This window comes from Colossoma macropomum, unplaced genomic scaffold, assembly GCF_904425465.1.
Source record: "Colossoma macropomum unplaced genomic scaffold, Colossoma_macropomum, whole genome shotgun sequence".
In the NCBI taxonomy this organism is placed as follows: Eukaryota; Metazoa; Chordata; class Actinopteri; order Characiformes; family Serrasalmidae; genus Colossoma; species Colossoma macropomum.
Window position 1 is genome coordinate 2,359,055 of NW_023494806.1, and position 22,762 is coordinate 2,381,816.

At 41.3% G+C, this 22,762-nt stretch overlaps 1 protein-coding gene across 1 annotated transcript in view; it reads left to right on the forward strand.

Moving 5' to 3' along the window:
- The window catches only part of si:dkey-215k6.1 (transmembrane protein 132D), a 266,900-nt gene that overhangs the window by 238,583 nt on the left and 5,555 nt on the right, over positions 1-22,762 (forward strand). Inside the window, exons 9-11 of the mRNA XM_036599061.1 lie at positions 12,640-12,845; positions 14,930-15,203; positions 21,055-21,246. Of these exons, the coding sequence (XP_036454954.1) occupies positions 12,640-12,845; positions 14,930-15,203; positions 21,055-21,246 (672 nt within the window). The remainder of the gene's footprint in view (positions 1-12,639; positions 12,846-14,929; positions 15,204-21,054; positions 21,247-22,762) is intronic.

Genomic DNA, 22,762 nt, shown 5'->3' on the forward strand with positions numbered 1-22,762 from the left:
ATATATAATCTATGTAGTACATATAGTTACATACACATACTTAGATATATTTAATACATGTTATGTATTATTGTCCTGATATTGTGTGTAAAAAACATGTGTATGTGTGAAAGAGAAAACTAAGTATTTATATTTGCTTTCCAATTAAGAGCAATTGTGAATTTCTGCTCTTAGGCATTGTGTTTGCAGCCACAGAGGGCACAGCGCTGAAGACTTACACAACTTCTAATAACATTAGACATATTGGGGACACACATGACTTATATCCCTATGCAAATACTGTACTTATGTAAATATTCCGCATATCAATTTCACCCAGGAAAAAAAAAAAGACCCAAACTCCCATTCTAGGACACCCTGACTCCGCGGACCTGCCTAACCCACTCCGGATATTTCACCCTCTCCAAGGAAAGCTGGAGACTTTCTAATGAGTTTGTTTCAGGCGGAGAGGCTTTCAGTGACAGCCGGAACACAGATATCTCAAACAGCAGTTTAGCGTATTAGTGGCATAATGTTTTAGCCCACTTTATTAGAACCCCTGAGTTTGTGCTTCCACTCAGTGGCCGCTTTATCAGAAACACCCACCACATAGGTGCCCACCTGTTGCTGGACAATGTATAAGCCCACCTCTACTCCATTCATCAATGGAAAGGGACCATAATGAGATGCCCATTGGACAGATGTCATTTGGTGGTGGATCTGGGGTCTGGTCACCTCTTGTATTCTCTCATCATGCCCTCAAATTCGAAGCAAAACCATAGAGGGCACCCGTGAGTAAGACCTCATTGAAGGGAGCTAAACAGCTAAAAATCAAATTTAAAAATGTTTCTGGGCTTTTAGACTGAAAATTGAGTTATGTTTGGAAAATAGAATGATGTGTTTCATTAAAAATATCAAAGAAAAGCTACCAGTATATTTCAGTTTTCCACAGAAAAGATGCTAACATAAAAGCTACTCAGTGCTGATTGGTTGGCATTCCTGCTACTGAGTGCTGATTGGTTGGCGTTTAGGCTACTGACTGCTGATTGGTTAGCATTACTGCTACTGACTGCTGATTGGTTAGCATTACTGCTAATGAGCGCTGATTGGTTAGCATTACTGCTAATGAGCGCTGATTGGTTAGCATTACTGCTACTGAGTGCTGATTGGTTGGCGTTTAGGCTACTGACTGCTGATTGGTTAGCATTACTGCTACTGAGTGCTGATTGGTTAGCATTACTGCTAATGAGTGTTGATTGGTTAGCATTACTGCTACTGAGTGCTGATTGGTTGGCGTTTAGGCTACTGACTGCTGATTGGTTAGCATTACTGCTAATGAGTGTTGATTGGTTAGCATTACTGCTAATGAGTGTTGATTGGTTAGCATTACTGCTACTGAGAGCTGATTGGTTAGCATTACTGCTAATGAGTGCTGATTGGTTAGCATTACTGCTAATGAGTGTTGATTGGTTAGCATTACTGCTACTGAGTACTGATTGGTTAGCATTACTGCCAATGAGTGCTGATTGGTTAGCATTACTGCTAATGAGTGTTGATTGGTTAGCATTACTGCTACTGAGAGCTGATTGGTTGGCGTTTAGGCTACTGAGTGCTGATTGGTTAGCATTACTGCTACTGAGTGTTGATTGGTTAGCATTACTGCTACTGAGTGCTGATTGGTTAGCATTACTGCTACTGAGTGTTGATTGGTTAGCATTACTACTACTGAGTGCTGATTGGTTGGTGTTTAGGCTACTGACTGCTGATTGGTTAACATTACTGCTACTGAGTGCTGATTGGTTAACATCACTACTACTGAGGGCTGATTGGTTAACATTACTGCTACTGAGTGCAAATTTGGTTGGCAAGTTCAACTTATTGGCTGAGTGAAGCAGTTACTGACATCATGAACACGTGTTCGCATGCAAAAGTTTGGGCACTCCTGGTCAAATTACATTTTGTTGATTTTTTAAATTGAAAATAAGCAAATAAACACATCCTCTGCACATTTTAATGTGCAACTACTGTGTATTTGCTGAATTTAACATGTTAAAAAAAAGGAATGTGGCTTGTGGAAGTTATGGCACATTTTATATATATATATGTGTGTGTGTGTGTGTGTGTGTGTGTGTGTGTGTGTGTGTATGTGTTCAATACAGCAAATAAATAGAAACTGCACAAAAGTTGGCAGAATATTGCCATGTTTATGTGTCATCAAAACGTAGTTTGGGGTGTTAAAATTTTAGAATTTTGACTGTAAGGCATGAAAGCGCTCAAAATACTACCACAGCATTTACATATTCATGTTATTGTATTTTGCACATTTCTGTTCAAAAACGTTTTTGCACTAAAGCTCCTTATGAGCCCATTCATTTTGGACTTGCTCAGGAGCGCCCTCTAGCGTCTGACCAACCCAGAAGAGACGTTTTTGATTGGCAGCTCTTTGGTGGTGAGTCATTCTTAGCACAGCGCTGACACTGAGACGGTGGTGTCATGGTAATGTAGGTTTACACTTAATGACTGTAGCCCATCTGCATGTCCAGACAAGCGGCTCTGTGGTCAGAAACAGACCGTCGGTGAAGGGCTAGAGGATGGCTAACACAAACTGTGCATCAGCAGATGGACTGCAGTCCCATCTGGAGAGTGAATTTAAGTCCACTTGGCCCAGAAACTTTGGAATAGCTGATGATCAGAGGTTTGTCTGAGCATCCATCTTTCTCCACTCAGTCTCTGCTTTATTTTATTCCTCCTTCGCTGTGCTCGCTGTGGGACTCCGAGGTCCATTTGGAGATTCCTTCATAGCCGCGTCACGAATGTGAGGTGACAGCAAATACGATCAGTGCTGTGATTCCTCATAAGCTAACTCCATTATGCTAAAGCTAACGGCTATAATGGGAACGGATGGCGGGGGAGATCTACTTCTAATATCAGAAATATGACTTTGTCTTTTTTTTTCTGACGTGGCCCCGTAGGAGGACGATCGCAGATGGAGATTGAGAGTGGCTGAGTGTTTTTTAAGCGCCCTCAGGGCACCGCGGGGAGAGTGGGGACCCGGCCTTGTCACATTTCCAGTCAAATCTGAATTTATTGTCCTCTACACTGGGAACAGCTCGGATCCAAATCCGCTCTCGGGTTAAACTGGCTAAGGGAGTGTGAGCTCTGAGCTTCGGTGCAGTTCTGCACTCCATTCTGAGTTTGTTCTTCATTAGTGCCGAAGTCGGCCTGGGGGGTGATACGGGTGACCGTCTTTTCACAGTATATTTTCCACATTATTTCAGATTGATAACCGTAGACAGTTACGATATGCTTTACTGTTACACAGGGATCAGTCGCAACATTAGAACCACCTTCTTGCTCCACTGACCATATAGGGTACAGTTACAGACTGTAGTCCATCTGTTTCTCTGCATACTTTGTTCTTCAGTGGTCAGGACCCCCATGGACCCTCACAGAGCAGGTACTATTTGGGTGGTGGGTCATTCTCAGCACTGCAGTAACACTGACGTGGTGGTGGTGTGTTAGTGTGTGTTGCGCTGGTCTGAGTGGATCAGACACTGTGTCCACTCACTGTCCACTCTATTACACACTCCTATCTTGTCGGTCCACCTTGTAGATGTAAAGTCAGAGACGATAGCTCATCTGCTGCTGCACAGTTTGTGTTGGTCATCCTCTAGTCCTTCATCAGTGGTCACAGGACGCTGCCCACAGGACACTGTTTGCTGGATGTTTTTGGTTGGTGGACTATTCTCAGTCCAGCAGTGACACTGAGGTGTCTCAGACATCAGGCAGTGAATTCATAACCATCTCATGTAGTAACTTTCTGTGAGGGAGCTTTTAGAGGTGGACGTCTGGTTCCTATCACCACCACTGTGAAAAAGACTCCAGCATTTCACAGATTATTCAGAAATTTTGACAAATTTGTGAAATTCCCCTATAATAGTGAAAGAATATGTATCACATCTATGCTGCTTTGTCTTATATATATACACACAGAATAGTTCTTCAGGGAAAATACAGGGAAACATCCAGAAGCTTGTTGTCTTGTTTGCTCCATCACTCACTCGACAGAGAGAATAAGAACAGCACTGTTTTATTCTCTTCCTCTATCCCCCCTTTTCTTTCTTCTCTGCTTTTTTCTTTCTGAACCTCTCTCTCTTACTCTCTCTCTCTTTCTCCCTCTCTCTCCCTCTCTCTCTCGCATTCAGGCTGAAAGGCAAGTGCCAATTCTTCTGGGTAATTTGAGACGGGGGTTGAAGGGTGATTGGTGGGTTTTGCGTTTTGCATTGTCAGCCAAATAATCCGTGATTTATCACTGCAACAGGAGACAGAGAGGGCGAGAGAGAGAGAGAGAGGTAGTTGAGTATGTAAGTGGTGGAAAAGATGAGGAAGAAAAATGAGGAAAAGGCGAGAGACAGAGAGTGAGAGAAGGAGAGAGACAGAGAGACAGAAGGAGAGAGACGGAGAGAGAGAGTGAACCGGTGGATAGGTTCTGTAGGAGGGCCTGGTCCATAAGTGACAGGCTGCGCTGTTGACATCACAATGGCCCATAAGGACATGACAGTGACCCATATGTGACATGCTGAGGTGATGACATCACAGTGGCCTGTGGGTGACGGGATGCTCTCATGACATAACAGTGACTTGTAATTTACAGGCTTTTGACGTGCTGATGACATCTTAATGCTTTGATGTTACAGTTACTGGCTGCACTGATTATAACAATGGCCTTTAAGTGACAGGTTGTGCTGATGATATCACAATGACTTAAAAGTGACTAATTGCACTGATGACATCACAGTGACTCTTAAGTGACAGGCTGCACTGATGACATCACAGTTGACCATAAATGACTGGCTGCACTGATGACATCACAGTTGACCATAAATGACTGGCTGCACTGATGACATCACAGTGACTCGTTAATCACAGGCTGCACTGATGACATCACAGTTGACCATAAGTGACAGGTTGCACTGATGATCTTATAGTGACCCTTAAGAGACAGGCTGCACTAATGACATCAAAGTTGACTTTAAGTGACAGGCTACATTGATGACATCACAGTTGACCATAAATGACAGGCTGCACTGATGACATCACAGTTGACCATAAAAGACAGGCTGCACTGATGACGTCACAGTGACGCTTGAGTGACAGGTATATATGACAGGATATGCGGATGACATCACAGTGGCCAGGAAGTGACAAGGTGAGCATAAATCTGAAGAAATTTTTCAAATCAATCAAACTGAACGGCTAAAAACCGTTCTTAATTTAATTTCTTTCTGTGTCTGTCTCTCTCTTTCTCTCTCTCTCTCTCTTCAGTCTCTCTGTATGTCTGTCTGTCTGTCTCTCTCTATCTCTTTCTCTGTCTGTCTGTCTCTCTCTCTTTCTCTGTCTGTCTGTCTGTCTGTCTCTCTCTTTCTCTCTCTCTCTTTGTCTGTCTGTCTATATCTCTCTCTCTTTCTCTGTCTGTCTCTCTCTCTTTCTCTCTCTGTCTGTCTGTCTGTCTCTCTCTTTCTCTCTCTCTCTCTCTCTCTCTCTCTCTCTCTCTCTCTCTCTCTCTCTCTCTCTTCAGTCTCTCTTTAAAATAGAGACAGAGATTAAATCAATTTTTCAATGTCATCAAACACCTGCCTCAGCTGTTTGGCTGTGAGAAAAGCCAAGTATTTACGCCAACACACACACACACACACACACACACACACACACACACACACACACAGTACAATGAGCTGAATTATTACTAACAGTAGTTATCCTAGTAGGCTTTTGTTATTTTGTGGTATTTTTATGATTGTTATTAGTTATTTAACCTTTTTTGAATATTGTAATGTATCACTATTGTATGATTTCTTTTATAAATCTTAATCATGATTTAAATCATTAGAGAGAGAGAGAGAGAGAGAGAGCGGGACATTACAGTTCTGAGAGAGACATGACAGTCCTCAGAGACAGAGATAGAGAGACATTGAAGTCCTCCGTGTGTGTGAGAGAGAGAGAGAGTGTTCTGATTTATTTAATCCCAAAAGATTAATAGAGATAGTAATAAACTAAATATATGCACAGTCATCATTTACAGAGTTACCTTTTTGATTTCTTTTAAAGTGAAATTGAAAGATTTACATTTATCTTGTGTTTTCATGTCACTATTGAAACACAGAGTTCCAGTCTGTGGGCGGAGCCTTGTTTTAGCCACGCCCCTGTATTTTAGAGCAGGAAGTGAGGCTGCATCCCTGTCCCTCATGGCCACATGGTGAGCAGTTAGATCCCATTGTTTTGGAGTAAATGAGTCCCAAAGTCTGAAAATCAGTGTGGAACATTAAGAATCATCATATTTTCTGCAGTTCAGCACTTTTTAGTGTTTTAATGTAAAATATGATGATTTTCTGTGTGAACAGCTGTTCAAAGCTGTGTTTGCTGAGTTTCTGAGCTCAAAATGAGCTAAAATTGTGACTGAAACAGTCACTACTGACACATTTGGTACAGTTTGGTAGAGTTATGATTGTTTTGGTAGTGACAAAATGTAACATTCAATTATTTATTTGAATAAAATACACAGAATCATTTTAAGGTATAGAGTCTCTCAAAGCAATAAGATTTTCATCTAAAAGTCTGAAATGTGTTTTCAGCTCTGTCTCCATCCATATAGAAATAATAAGGGTGTTTTTGGGGGGGGGGCGGGCGGTGAATAGCACTCAAAATTGCTCACTGAAGAACACAAGCGTCCGCCTGCGAGAACCTTCCTGATGATTCCTCTTATCTGCTAATGCAGCCACTCGTGCTATAATGACATCCACAAAGAATCTGTACGTGTGTGTTTTATTCTTTATCTCCTATCATTGCTGGTAATTGCTCGTGCTGAATGAGGCACTAAGAGCCTCGCTCTTCCACGGCATCTGTCTTTGTATGGCGCGATAATTCTGTCCTTTTCTCTCTCCTTATCTCTCCATCCTCCCATCTCTCTGCATTTCTCTGTTAGACTGGCTCAGTTTGTTATTATGTTTATTATGTCAGCGATCGTGCACAAAAACATTCGTCTCTAGTGAGAAAGCATGTTAGCTACGAGCTAATTGCCTGTCTGCGCTATTTGTCCTTACAGACTACATCTACAGTAGACAGGATAACCCAAAAATATCCAGACAGCCCTTCCAGTGGGTGAATTTGGGTATTTTAAGGTCACTCATTGCTGACACTGGCGTTCAATTGTGCACAGCTTGTATAATCTCCATAGAAAAGCACTGACCAGTTGATTGGAGCTCTGGAGCAGCTACACATGAGCCTAAGGTCTCCATGTCCAGTGCCAAGCATGGGCTAGAGGGGTATAAATGCTGGGGGGACATTGGGCTGTGGAGCAGTGGAGCCATTTGGCATAGTGTAATGGGTAACACCTCTATCTTCTACACTGTGGGGCTCAATCCACTGCCTGGGCACCCTACACTATACCAATAATAGTCCTTGGGCAAGACTCCTAACACTACCTTTGTAAAATGATCAGATTGTATGTCGCTGTGGGTAAGAGCGTCTGCCAAATGCCGTAAATGTAAATGTGTTCTCTTGAGGGATGGAGCTCCATCCAACACCTTCGGGATGAGTTGGAGCGGAGTTTGTGGAGGGTCATGTACAGCAATTTGGGGCAAAATGGTAGTTTTCACTGCAAAAAATAGTATCTTGCCAAGTGAAATTATCTTAAATATAGTCCATATACCTAATATTTCCCGTTTTGAGATGGTTGTGCACTTATTATAAGATTATCTAGTTTTTTTCTAGACATTATTTACTTATTTTAGCCAATTTTTTTACTTTATCAAGTAAAATTATCTCACCATACTGGCAGATGATATTGCTGGTTTCAAGTACATTTCTTAAATTTATCTGTCTATATAGTGAGATAATTTTACTTGAAAATCACTTAAAACAAGTGAAAATGTCTAAAAATCTATTTGAAATTAAGCTTACAATAATCTCATCAGGAGAAATATTAGATTTATTGACTATATTTTAGATCATTTTATTTGACAAGACACCAATTTTTTGCGGGGAAGAGTTTTTCCCAAGATATACTAATGAGGATCTGAACCCCAGTGTCCAGCATACAAGACTACACACTTAAAAGATGGTTCTCTACAATTTCTTTAGTAAAGACAGGGGTTCTGTTGGGAACCGTGAGCCATGCAATCGTCTTCTTGCTTAAGTGGTTCTTTGTGTTGCATATGGTTGTATACAGCACCAACAGCGTTCTTCTATTGTCACAAGCTTGACAGTGTAAGAATAACAGAACCCTTTTTGGTGCGAAAAAGAACCAGAACCATATCACTGTTGTTGGAATAAAACCTCCAATAAAATCTCTTTACAGGAGAAGTGAAAATGTTCTTAACTTTTAATGGAAGTAAATGGAGGAATATTAATTTCTGTTGGTCCATTCATCATGAAATTTCGACACAACATAAAGGCCAACTGCCTTTTTAAATTATGTCAAAAGATGAAAAACACAAAAATGGACATATGAGGTTTTTGTCCCGAGAACATCGAGATGCAACACATTCTTCATCTATCTCAACAATCATTTCACCATGCAAAGAATCCTAAAAGCAAGAAAATGGTCGAAGTCATGGGTCTAAATAGAACCATTGCCTTTACTAAAGAACCCTTGAAGAACCATCTTTTTAAGTGTTTATAATGTTACCCCACTCAGCCATCTAAAGGCTATGAAGCTTGAAGTTGCTGTTTAAGAGCTCCACAGAGCCCAACATGAATGCTTTTCTTACAATAACAGAACTTTAGCTAGTTTAGTGAGTTATCTGTGTCTCTTACTGCAGTTTTTTTTTAATTATTTTATCATTCAATTTTTCTGCTCGCTGAAAGAAATAATCAGTGCTTTATCACATTTTGATGCGATTTTCCATGACAGGTCGGTTACGGTGGTGGTACTACATCCAGAACTGCATCAGAATAGTGACTGAGAGGGTTCTTGTACAGTCTGAGGGCAAAAGGGCAGCAGCTCAAGCCTCCTGGGGGTCTCGTAGTTCATGTCTGTGCTTGTTAGGACATTGATAGAGTTATTGATTTAACCCCTTAGATGTCTAGAGCCCACCAGCTGGTCCTAAATTTTATTACACACTTCTATAACCTAAGAATAGCTCAGCAAGTTTGCATTGGAGTCCCTGTAGTTATTCTGTTAATGCTGGAAACATTTTCTGATAAAGACAATTAGACTATCAAACTATCCTTACTGCAGTTTCAACACAAAGCTGAAGTCGGCTTCCTATTTGCCAGCTTCTTCTTAGAATTTGCCTGTTCCACCTTAAATGATGCCGCAGTTACATTCTGGCACCTCAGGAGTTACAATAATAACTGCTGCACCATGACTTCAGCTTTGTAGTTTTGATGCTGGTAGTATTTTTTGATAAGCTGAGTTTTATGTAGGGAGCTACCTATATATGTGCTGAGCCCACCAGCTGGCCCTACATTTTATTACACACATCTATAATCTATAATTAAATCAGAAACGTTATTGTTATTGTTATTGAGTACAGCATGTTGCAGTTGAAATTATATTATGAATATGAGCTCAAAGGTAAGACATTCAGCTTTAATTTAAGGATGTTCACATCCCTGTGGGTTGAGCGTACATAGCCCCCTCACATTGTTTGTACATCTACGATCTTCTTTGTACACTACGACAGTCCAGCAAGATGTGCACTAGTCTCATATGGCCAGATGTGATCCGGTAATGAAAACGTCTGTGGACAACTGTGAGAAAGTTTAGGTGGGAAAGCAGACCTATCAGGGTGGGAACAAACTGAACCTGAAGTTTCATAACCCAACAATTTATTAAAGTAGAGGTCAAAGTAGGGGGCAATGTTGCGCTCATCAACATTTCCCATAGACCACAAGCCTATCGGTAGCACATGGATGTAACATAAGTTAGCATGGCTGAAAAGTCTCCCATAAAACTCCAGTCAAGAATGCAGATGTGAGTCACATGTAGGGATAATTATCATTTGGATTGCATCGATACCAATGTCAGTATCAGTACTGCTTACGATACCCATAATAAATGATACTTTTATTGATTCTAATCTTCATAATTTGGTGCAAAAAAGACAAGACATGAAAAGATGTGAAAAGGCTGTTGTCATCTCCCTACAGTTGAAAATATTACTAACCATAAGCAATACATAATTAGTTACCCTTGGCTATCAGGGCAGCTCACACTAAGCTCAAACAAAGGCTGCCTAGCAGTTAGCAATTTATGCTATTCTAGCTACCGAGTTTTAATTCAGTACAGATGCAGCTTAATATTGCTACTTAACCCTGATAAGCTGATTTAGGCTATCATAATACCCAATTATTCTGTTAATGGCAGAAACATTTTCTCATAAAGACATTTACACTATCAAACTATCCTTACTGCAGTTCTAACACAAAGCTGAAGTCGGCTTTCTATTTGCCAGCTTCTTCTTTGAAATTTCCTGTTCCACCTTAAATGGTGCTGCAGTTACATTCTGGTGCCTCAGGCATTATAATAATAACTACTGCACCATTTAAGGTGGAATGGGGAAAGTTTGAACAAGAAGCTGACAGATAGGGAGCTGACTTCAGCTTTGTAGTTTTGATGCTGGTAGTATTTTTGATAATGTTTTATGTAGGGAGCTACCTATAAATTTGTGCTACAGTAGGACGTTTCTACAAGGTAGCACAATTCGTCAGAACACCGGGAGGCAGCACTGAAGACGCTGGTCTGCACTGCTTCAGATTTATAACATGTTGTAAGTGTTTCCTGAAGTTACTTTACACTTAACTACCGCTTTACATATATCACATTTAGCTGCATTGCCATTAAAGTTAGTAAAATGAGCCCACAGTTTGGACCGTCTCACCCTTTCAGCCATGACCGGAGCGCAGAATGATGCTCGGCATTCGAAATGGTTGAAGTAGTCAGAGGCAGGGGAACGCTTTCGTCTCACATAGCAGAGCGCTGCTACCACTGATCCAACCATTTGAAAATGCCTGCTTTATAGAATGAATTAATGTTACATAAACACCAGCACTGTTTGTCCAGGAGCTTATCGATATGTCAGTACTGACCAGTAAGGGACCAGTACTGATTTAGAGCTGGCTGTCAATACCCATCCCTAGTCGCGTCTGCTGAGAACACATTACATGCAGTTAAATAAACAATATCTCTTACTACGCTGGCGTTAGGTATTGTGCTCTGGACATCAAAAGAACATGAACTAGAGGAATTTGGTAGAAATTGTTGTGTATTTGTTAGACACCAAAAGTTAACCAGATGTGTAGATGTAACTCGATCACGTCTGCCTCCTCAAGACTAGACACCCGTCTCAGTTCTCCCTCCGGTGTCCTCTCAGTGACCCTGAGCTGCATCACTCAGGAGTGACCGCTGCACACTGGATGTGTTTGTGTGTGTCGGCAGCTAAATGACAACACTCTGTATCCAACAGCAACATCTCACACACACACACCACACACACACACACACACACAAACACACCATCAGGTGTCCAGAACACGAATTAATGGAGGGGACAGAGAGAAGGAGAGAGAGAGGGATCAGGAGAGAGAAGGGGGAGAGAGAGCAAAAGAGAGAGAGAGGGAGAGAAGGAGAGAGAGAGAGAGAGAGAGAGAGAGGATGAATAGAGAAGGAATGAAAGACAAAAAAGCAAAAAAAGGGGAAATGGAAGAAAAGAGTATTTTCAAGGGACAGCAAAAATAAAAAGAATTTCCAGAGAGAGAGAGAGAAGGGGACAGAAACCGATAGAGAGGGGGGCAGAGAGACGGAGAGGAGGGTAAAAGGGGAAGGAAGAGAGAGAGAAAGAGGGAGGAGAAAGAAAGAGAGAAGATGAATAGAGAGTGAGGGAAAGAAAAGAGGAAAAAAGGGAAAAAGGTATTTTGCAAGAGACAGCAAAAATAAAAAGAATTTACAAACAGAGAGAGGGAGGGAGAGAGGGAGGGGAAAGAAAAACAGTAGGGAGACAGGGAAGAGAGAAAGGGAAAAGAGGGAGAAAAGAAAAAAGAGCGAGGGAGAAAAAACAGAGAGAGAGAAAGGGAAGGGGAGAAAAGAGTGAGAAAGGAAAGATGAACGAGGGAGAAAGGTAGAGAGAGCAACAGAAAGAGAGAGAGGAGGTGGGGAGAAAGAGGTAGAGAGAGGGAGAGAGAGTGGAAGAGAGTGAGTGTGTGTGAGAGAGAGAGATAGAAACAGATTGAGCGAGAGACTCACTGCACCACGTCAGACTCACTGCGGTGCTGAGACGGGACCACCACCCAAACCTGGTCAGTGTTGGTCCTGTGGTGGTCCTGTGGTGGTCCTGTGGTGGTGCTGTGGTGGTCTCTTTCCACTGTTGAATGTTGTAGAGGGGCTGATAAACTGTACAGTAACAGATGAGCTGCTGTCTGTATCTGTAAACCTACATAGTGCAGCTGTACGGTGGGTGTTTCTGATAAAGTGGCCACTGAGTGGAACCCCAAGTGTGGATTTTCTAATAAAGTAGACATTTAATTTGTATAGAAAATAATAATATCTCTCTGTCTCTTTCTTTCTTTCTTTCTTTCTTTCTTTCATCCCCTTTCTCTCTCATTCCTCTCTCCCTCTTTTTTTTCACTGTTTTATTCCCTTCTCTCTCTCTGTCTCTACAGGTTTCCCCTGCGTGTGATGAGGTGTTGGTGAACGGGAAGGAAATGAGGGGGCGTGTCTCTCTCCAGGTGAATTTCACATACCTGTACCTGAGCAGCCAATTGGAGCTCACTGTCTGGGTGCCACGGTTACCGCTGCAGATCGATGTCTCTGATGTGGAACTGAGCCAGATTAAGGGATGGAGAGTACCCATCACCACCAACAAGAGGTGTGTGTGTGTGTGTGTGTGTGTGTGTGTGTGTGTGTGTGTGTGTGTGTGTTTATGTGTGTCTGCTGTGATAGAACATTTAGAACACCTCCATGAGGATATTATTTACATACTAAATATTTAAACGTTGTTACATATAGGCATGGTAATCATAGGCTAGAGTGAAGCAGAAATGTAATTCAGTTAAAGGGGAACACCACCGATCTTTTACAAATTTTACATTCAGAGTGGTTTGGTCAGACACACTCCATTCTAGAGAAACTTACCGAGTCAGAACTGTTCTCAGTGGTGGTGTTAGGAACCAGACGTCCACCTCTAAAAGCTTCCTCACAGAAAGTTACTACATGAAATGGTTATGAATTCACTGCCTGATGACTGAGACACTGTTTTATGATAGTTTAGAGAACTTAAACTCCATTCATGGTGGAGGGATACATGCATATACTGAATGAATAACCGACTCTAAATGTAGGTATTGTGATATAAACTGAGTCTGTTCTACAGTTTCTCATTAGGCTGAATGAATAACCAACTCTAAATGTAGGTATCGTGATATAAACTGAGTCTGTTCTGCAGTTTCAGACTCTAAATGTGTATATGTGTGTACATGTATGCATGTTTGTTCGTTTTTTGTTTGTTGTTGTTTTGCTCCAGCAATCAAGCACCAGTCAAAATAATGATCTCTGGTTTCAAATGGTTTTGTTGTTGTTGCGGATGTTTTCGCGCAAACATGACACACGCTGTCATTTAAACCTCAGAGGATCCACCGTCACCACTCCCATTTCCCTGCTTGTGTGTGTGTGTGTGTGTGTGTGTGTGTGTGTGTGTGTGTGTTATTATCGTACAAGCTTGCCAACGGCCTTCACTCTGTCTGCTGGGCCCATTTTTCAATTTGGCCAATTTCTGTCTCTCGGTGCCTCTAAAGACACCACGCACACACACACACACACAGCTCTCTTTGGGAGAGCAGAAAATTTTGAGTAATCACACACTCCTACACTGAAAGAAAAGGCGGAGATTGGAGTGCTGTGTGGGTCAGGAGACAGCAGGATGGACGCTCTGCTTTTAACATATTAAAATTACATCTTACAGCCTGAACTGTGCGAAAAGGTCGAAACCATCAGCGAAAATCAGAATCCTATAATACATGACCATGTTCTCCAAGATGTGTGTAATAATAACCACCTCATACAGTGAGATTCATCCATTAAATACCACTGAACAGTCGTACATACCTGTTTGTGATCACTGGTAGACTCTACAATCTTCCCCCCTTCATTCTGGTGCCTTTAGCTTTGTCAGTCTTTTTCTAGAACATTATGGTGTTACTAGAACATTATAATGGGAGTGTTTGGTGGAGAATTTTGGTGTTTGGTGGTGAAAGGTGGCACTTCTTAGAGGATGTTGCCACTTGATGTTTTTATCTGGAGAGGAATAATGGGGTTTGTTTTTGGATCTTAGTGTTCGTCAGTGGATGTGGGTGTTTTGTGAACAAAGCTGGTGTTTGTTGGAGAATTATGGTGTTTGGTAGATAACAGTGGTGTTTGTTGGAGAATGATGGTATTTGGTGGATAATGATGGTGTTGGAAAATCTTAGTGTTTGTTGGAGAATGATGGTGTTTGGTGGTGGCTGTTGGTATCTGGATGGGAATGATGGTGTTTTTGAATCTTGGTGTTTGTCGAATAATGTAGGTGTTTGTCAGAGAATGTTAGTGTTTGTTGGAGAATGGTGGTGTTTGATAAAGAATGATGGTGTTTGATAGAGAATGATGGCGTTTGGTGGAGAATGATGTGTTTGGTGGAGAACGTTAGTGTTCGGAGGAGAATGGTGGAGAATGATGGTGTTTGGTGGAGAATGTAGGGGTTGATGGTGGTAATGGTGGTGTTCTGTGGAGAACGATATTTAATATATATAACGATGTGTTTGTTGGAGAATGATGGTGTTTGTGGAGAATGGTGATGTTTGTTGGAGAATGATGTTTCCTCGAGAATGGTAGTGTTTGGTGGAGAAAGGTGGTGTTTGGTGGAGAAAGGTGGTGTTTTATCAGTGTGTTCTGGATCCAAACCTGCCCTCTCTTCCCCAGGCCGACGAGGGACAGTGAGGATGATGAAGATGACGAGCGGAAGGGGAAGGGTTGCACACTGCAGTACCAGTATGCTCTCGTCCGCGTCCTCACACACTTCGTGGCGGAGCCGGCTGACCCCGGTGGTGACCTCGTCCATATGCTGGGAACCGACTGGTCGGCGGACATCACAGAGCTGGTTCTGGAGTTCCTGAAGGTGGAGGACCCGCGGATCGCCCGGCTGATTGACGGCAGGGTGCTGATGGGGAGGGACCTGGGCATCACCACCATACAGGTACATATTTACTGTCTTTCATGGAAACCACTTTCAAAACTAGGCATCTGTGTGTAACCGCCAGAGTGCAGAGGGTGGAAGCTTGTAGACCACAGACGCTGCACTGGTCACTGGATCATGTGTCAACTTTGCTGCCATTTTGGTCCAGACAACCTGTAATAACCCCGAGAACAGGGGTTTGCAACCTTTTTCCCCTCAAGGCCCACCTGTTCATTAACTAGAAAGCATGCGGTCCCACAGGAAAACAAAACTCTTTTTTGCTTAAAAATATCATTTTTGGAAAATTTTATGTTTGGTTGTCAACCCCTGCAATACACGACGCATATTAGTAAAGAAACTAACAGATTAGGCTAACCTAAGCTTGTTTTGTACCAGAAATCAGGTGGAATTGTGTTAGACTGAGTAGAATGTCAGGGGGTGTATATTTTGTCTCTAGAGGGAACAAAAAAATTTAATATTTCTTTTTTATTGTTAAGTCAGTTATTTTTTCACTGGTTTTTATGACAAAGTGCCATCAAAAGTCCACTATGGACTACTGGCCTCCCTCAGTCCTGAGCCGAGGACCACCAGTGGGTGGCGCATTGTGGGCCGCGGCCCAGTGATTGAGAAACCCTGCCTTGGAAGACTGGACTGGAAAAAAGAGGTGTGTGCAGCTCGACGCTGTACAAACTGTCCAAACCAGATCTCAGGAAATTACGTTTCACAGGTAACACTGAACAGTTGGTTTTGGTTGAATTCGGGCTGTTACCACTCTGTGTTAAGGGCTAGGTCATTTGCCAGCCTCTGATCTTACTGTAACTTCAGTCTACTACTATTAATATGTCAATCTATATGTGCAGGTATAGATTATACCTGCACATATAGATTGACATATTAATATTCTATCCCCTGTTTATCCTGCATCTCATTTGTCTACCTCAGACTCACATATTATATATATAGTGGACTCCTAACTATTATTACTACTACTACTATTAATATCAGTAGTATAATAATTTTGTAGGTAGTTTGACCAGAGGAGGATGGGTCCCCCCATGTGAGCCTTGGTTCCTCCCAAGGTTTCTTCCTCAGCTCTGAGGGAGTTTTTCCTGGCTTGCTCACCTGGAGGATTTACATTTCATGTTAAAACTTTGTCCTTAATGGATTTCTTTTAATTTTTAATTTTATTTTCAATACTAAAGAGAAACAAAATGTACAATGACAACACAGATACAAATAAATGCTTTCCCCCTAAATTTCCCCCTAAATTTCCCCTCCTCCACCCCCAGCCTCCCACCCACCCACTCCCAGCTGGAAAATCGACACAATTAGCGCAGAGACAAAAGATAAACATCATAAATTTACAATAGCTTAGTATATGCGTCCATATACATAGACACGTGCACTTGTATGCATGCATACCCTTTCTAACACACACAAAAAAAAATAATAATAATAAATAAATAAATAAATAAATAAATAAATTTTGCTGGAGTTAACAAAGTGAAATCAAAGAGAATAATCTGCTGTCCTGTCTTTACGTGGATTACAGTGTAAGTTACTCTATATCCCTAATTTACCATTTTCAAACCCTTTAATCATACATTAAGTAATTCACTAATGTTACTAGCCAGATTTTCCCATATTTGGATTGTTGGAGCCTTAGCATTGTGAATTCTAGCAGTAGAAAGCTCCATCATAACTATATCATGAAAATAAAATAACCACTTTCTACTATGCAACGTATAAGGGGGTGTCCTTAATGGATTTCTGTGAAGCTGCTTTGTGACAACATCAGTTGTAAAAAGCGCTATACAAATAAATTTGACTTGACTTGACTTGACATATTGCATATATGGAAAAGTGTACAACTGTACATATCATAGCTTCTATTTCATAACATATATTACTGTACAAAACTGTACATTGGGGATTATGCAATACTGGTGTATATCAATGCTTATATTTAGAGTCTAATTTTTTATGTTTTTTTAAATATATTTTTATATATTTTTATATTTAAGTACTACAAGTTTTTCACTTTCGCACCTGTGTAAATGTGATGTGACAAACGTGATTTGATTAGATTTTAATAGCTAACATTAGCAATAACTATGAAAGCTGAGACTTTATAAGAAATCATATAAAGTAAATTGCCCATAATCGAGATTTTCATCTGTATGGCCGTTTTTCAAAATGGTTTTATGACAAGCTTTTGACCAGCTGAGCGACTGACGTATTATGAAAAATGACAGAAAGAGCCATTTTCACAATTCTGATACATTAAATTATACAGGGACCTCTCCTCAAGTATTAACCTAGGAAAATGAGCCAAATCCATGCTTGACAAAGGTGAGCTTTTACAGTTCCTTATAACAGCTAATTATTTTCTACCACCTTAGCAATTGAGTTCATGTTAGCCTAATGCTGATACACACTCCTCTTACTCTCTTCAGTGTCTAGCAGCGATTATAACTACAGAGATTCAAAGGAACTGGGGACTCAACTTTTTCTGCACCCCACATAGATCATAAATCTAAAGACGTATTGAAATCGGTTGAGAAATGTAAGCGTTATAGTGCTTTTCATCTGGACGAACCACAGCCTTCCCATTTATTGTATTTGTTAATAAGCCAGTCTTGCCCAGACCAATATGGTGGATGCATCAAAGTATCATGGACATGTTGACGTAGCAACGGGCCAATACAGCCAACGTGGTCTCTGTATAGATGTCTATGTTATAGACACCTGCTCATTCAGCGTTTCCTCTAATTTCAAGGGTATCAATAGATAAGCCCCCCCACTTTGCTGCAGTGACAGCCCTGCTCTTCTGGGAAGGAATATGAAATGTCAATTACTTAAAATATGCAATTAAAATAAATACATTTAATTTAAATATGTAATTACATTAAAATGGTAAAGCAAGCTGACTGTAGTAGCTCTAAACTCGAGCGATGTAAAGCTGACTGAAATAGAGCGGCTCACTGATCACACAGGAAACTCTCACCTGAGCAGGTGATAACGAGGTGATACACCCAATCACATTACAGCTGAGAGAGAAAGAGAAAGAATAGAAATAAAAGGGAAAAGGAGAGAGAAAAAGACAGAGAGAGACCGGAAAAAGAAAGACATCCAGAAAACACACAGGCGCAGTTTTAGCCGTACGGCGTTTTTATTTGTTTAGAAAATGTTCGTCCTTCATGTGAACGAGTGTGTCTGAGCTGCAGTGTCGGTGTGTTTTATTCTGACACAGTGTGAATTCTGCTGTCACAGACGTGCACTTCAGTTTAACTCTCACTCCTCATACACGGTCACGGCCTTCACGCTCTCTGTCTCTCTCTGTCTCACTTTTTCTCTCTCTCTCTCTCCCTCTCTCTCTCTCTTTTTGGCTTTTGTGGCTGGTGCTCTGGCTGGTGGATTGGCCGAAATGCTATTTCCAGAGTTGATTGTCAGCCCCTCTGTTTCCGAGCCTGAGATTACTGAGGGGCAACTTCTCTCTCTGAGTGGGTTACAGAAGTTGCCTTTCTCAACAGCTGGAAGGAAGGCTCTGTACCAGAGCTGTGTTAAATACTTGCACTTTCATGAGCTGAAGGAGAGACGTGACTCCAAATGGAGAGCCCATCTCTCTGTCCCTGAGGGTCTGCGGCCTTCATGGAGGCTCTTGTACAAAAGCCCCTTGCCCAAACGGTCAGGAGACCTCCAGTGGAGGATCCTTCACTGTGCTGTACCCACAAATGGGTTCGTGTCAAAATTTAACCCGGCTGTTCAACCACTTTGCATTTTCTGTAATAACCCTCTGTTCGAGCTCCTGGACAGGGCGCTCAGAGGGCTGGTTGCTCTGTTCGAGCTCCTGGACAGGGTGCTCAGAGAGCTGGTTCCTCTGTTCGAGCTCCTGGACAGGGCGCTCAGAGGGCTGGTTGCTCTGTTCGAGCTCCTGGACAGGGCGCTCAGAGGGCTGGTTGCTCTGTTCGAGCTCTTGGACAGGGCGCTCAGAGAGCTGGGGTCTCTGTTCACCTGGCTGTAAATACTCTAAAGCTCAGCGTTATAAATGTACCTTGGCTAATTTTTTAGTGGGACAAGCTGAGTTATCAGTGTGGAAGTCCTTCAGGTCGGTGTCTGAAGGGCAGGAGGTGGATGTTCTGAAACTGTTCCGAGCTCTAGTAGAGTCACGCATTAGAGTTGAATTTGTTTTTCATCAAAGTACTCAGAACATTTCCTGTTTTGAGAGAAAGTGGTGAACTGGTGAAAGTGTTGTATCTGTCAGTGATCTGGGTGTGATATCATTTCATTGGTGGATCTTTGTGGATGGGTGGATCTTCTTTGGGGATCCTCATTATTATTAATATAACTATTAGCTCTTTACTGTAGGATGGAACATCCTTTAATCATTAATGCTTCAATAAAAAGGGGGTTAAAAGTCAAAGTCTCTCTCTCTCTCTCTCTCTCTCTCTCTCTATCTCTCTCTCTCCTCTCACTCTCTCTCTCTGCTCTCTCTTTCTCTCTTTCTCTCTCTCTCTCTGTCTCACTCTCTCTCCCTCTCCCTCTCTCTCTCTCTCTCTCTCTCTCCTCTTGTTCTCTCTTTCTCTCTCTTTCTTTCTCTCTCTCTCTCTGTCTCTCCCTCTCTCTCTTCTCTTTCTCTCTCCTCTTGCTCTCTTTCTCTCTCCCTCTGTCTCTCTCTCTCTCTTTCTTTCTCCTCTTGCTCTCTGTCTCTCTTTCTTTCTCCTCTTGCTCTCTCTCTCTCTCTCTCTCTCTCTCTCTCTTTCTCTCTGTCTTTCTTTTTCTATCTTCTCTGTCTCACATTCAGCAGTGCTTTACTGGCATGAATGTTAAGTTATACTGTCACACTGTTACACTGTTGCACTGTTACATTGTTTCACTATTAACTTGTTACGTTGTGACACTGTTGCACTGACGTTACACTGTTTCATTGTTACACTAAAACTATTATACAGTGACCTTGTTACATTGTTTCACTATTACACTATTAACTTGTTACATTGTTAAACTGTTACTCTGTGACATTACTCTGTTACATTGTTATGCTTTAACTGTGACTTTGTTACATTATTACACTTTTATAGCCAGACATTGTTAACATTTCACACTATTACATTGTTACACTGTCACGTTGACTTTTTTTACTTTGGGCTTTGTTCCTCTGTTACATTGTGACACAGATGCTGTTACGTTGTTACGCTGGTGCTGTTACTCTTTACAATTGTTATACTTTTAGTGTTACATTAATACAATTACACTGTACCACTGTGGCATTGTTACACTTAATCTGTTACACTGTGACTATCACAGTTATACTGACACTGTTACATTACGTTATTACACCTGAACTGTTACACTGTGACATTGTTACACTTAATCTGTTACACTGTGACTATCACAGTTATACTGACACTGTTACATTGCGTTATTACACCTGAACTGTTACACTGTGACATTGTTACACTGTTACATTTTTCCACAAGCTGTTGCACTCTGTCACATTGTTACACTGACATTGTTACACTTACATAGTTACACTTAAACTGTTACTCTCTGTCACATTGTTACACTGACATTGTTACACTATTACATTGTTACACTTAAACTGTTACTCTCTGTCACATTGTTATACTGACGTTGTTACACTTACATTGTTACAGTTAAACTGTTACTCTGTCACATTGTTACATTGACATTGTTACACTATTACATTGTTACACTTAAACGGTTACTCTGTCACATTGTTACATTGATATTGTTACACTGACATTGTTACACCGTGACTGTTACACAGTTGCATTGTGACATGGTTAAACTGTTAGACTGTTATTTTACAATATGTTTTATATGTGCTTTATTTGTTTTTGTGCTGCAGGTAATCTCCCCTCTGTCTGATTCTATCCTGGCTGAGAGGACCATCACTGTCCTGGATGACAAAGTGACAATCACTGACCTGGGGGTCCAGCTGGTGGGCTCTTTATCCCTGAGCCTGCAGGCCAGCGCCACACACACTAAAGCATTATACATCAGCGCTACTGCACAGGACCTGCTACACACACCTAAACAGGTGAGGCTGACATTTACGTTCATGCAGATGGCAAGTTATATTATTTTCTCAGCATATTTAATTTGACAGCTATTGTGGAAGCACTTTTTGTGTTATTATCCAGGGTTTCATCCAGTTGTCAAATTAAATTTAGGCAAATAAGTGAAACATCTTAAAGAGGTTATGAAGAGTAGACTTTCTCTCAGCTCTGTACTAGATAATAAAACTCTGCGTCTTGAAGACTTTCAGCTTTAATCTGAGTGTATTTACATCCAGATTAGGTGAGCTTTGTAGGAATTACAACCATTTTCATTCAAAGACCCTCATTTTTTGTGGTAACACTTTACCTGAAGGGTGTCTACATAACACATTCGTAACATCTTACATAAACACTTCATAACATGTCCATGAAGGTTTAAATCAACATTCATAAAGCATACATGCATGTCTGCACATTGACCTCATATTCTTTATTTTATTTCAACTCATTTTCGCTCATTTATTTCAACTTGTTTCAATATACTGTGGTAGACAGCTAAAGCAGCAAGAACTTTGTCAACGTCCAAATATTTATGGCTCTAACTCTGTATATTAACCGCTTGACCCAACGCTTTATTACACACTTTTATAACCTGAGAATAGCTCAGCCAGTTTGCTCTGAAGTCCAGTAGTTACTGAATGATAAGCCTTAGGCCCAGTCCCATTTCTTATTTTTACCCCTACCCCTTGTTTTCGAGTGTCGCCCCTTGGAACTGAGTTACAGGGTAGTGGTTGAAATCTTCCCTCTGAAATGGGACCCTCAAATAAAAAGAGCATCACTTCATTAACAGCTACCAGCGCTGCTCTGTAGGCGACCCTGCCAGTCTGCAGTGACAGCAGAGGAGGGTAAAGTTCAGCTCCTCACTGCTGGGCTTTAGTTATATTTAGGGCATCATATGCCTTCAAAGAGGGGGGCAATTATTTATTATCACCCACCACTAATTCTTCAGTGATATGAAGCTGAAGTCAGATATTCACCAGATTCTTGTTCGAATTTTTCCGTTCCACCTTAAATGGAGCAGCAGTTCTGATGCCTAAAGCTCAGAATGTAACTGCTGCACCATTTAAGGTGGAACGGGAAATTTAGCGAGCTACTGAAATATCAGCACTACTGCTAGTGATTTTTTCTGCTTGTTATGAAGAAAAGGATCATAATACACTGAAACGACATGAAACTAAGAAAATACAATGGTTATCATGATTTATAACAGAGAAAATTCTCACATTTGTGTGTTTCTTTGGTCTCTTGTTCTCCGTCTTGCCGGTTTTTCTTTTTTTCTCATATCTTTCTGTTTGGAGTCTCTGAAAAACCTCCGTTTGGAGAGTCATGTAGCCCCAACACTTCACCCCACCCCTCCATCTCAACAAGAATCGGGACACCCTACAAAACAGAGGGGTAGGGCTGAGTGGTGGGGGCGAGGGGTGAAATGGGATTGGGCGTTAATATGTAATAAGCCTGGATTTTACAGGGTTAAATCAAACTCACGGGGCCCCTTGT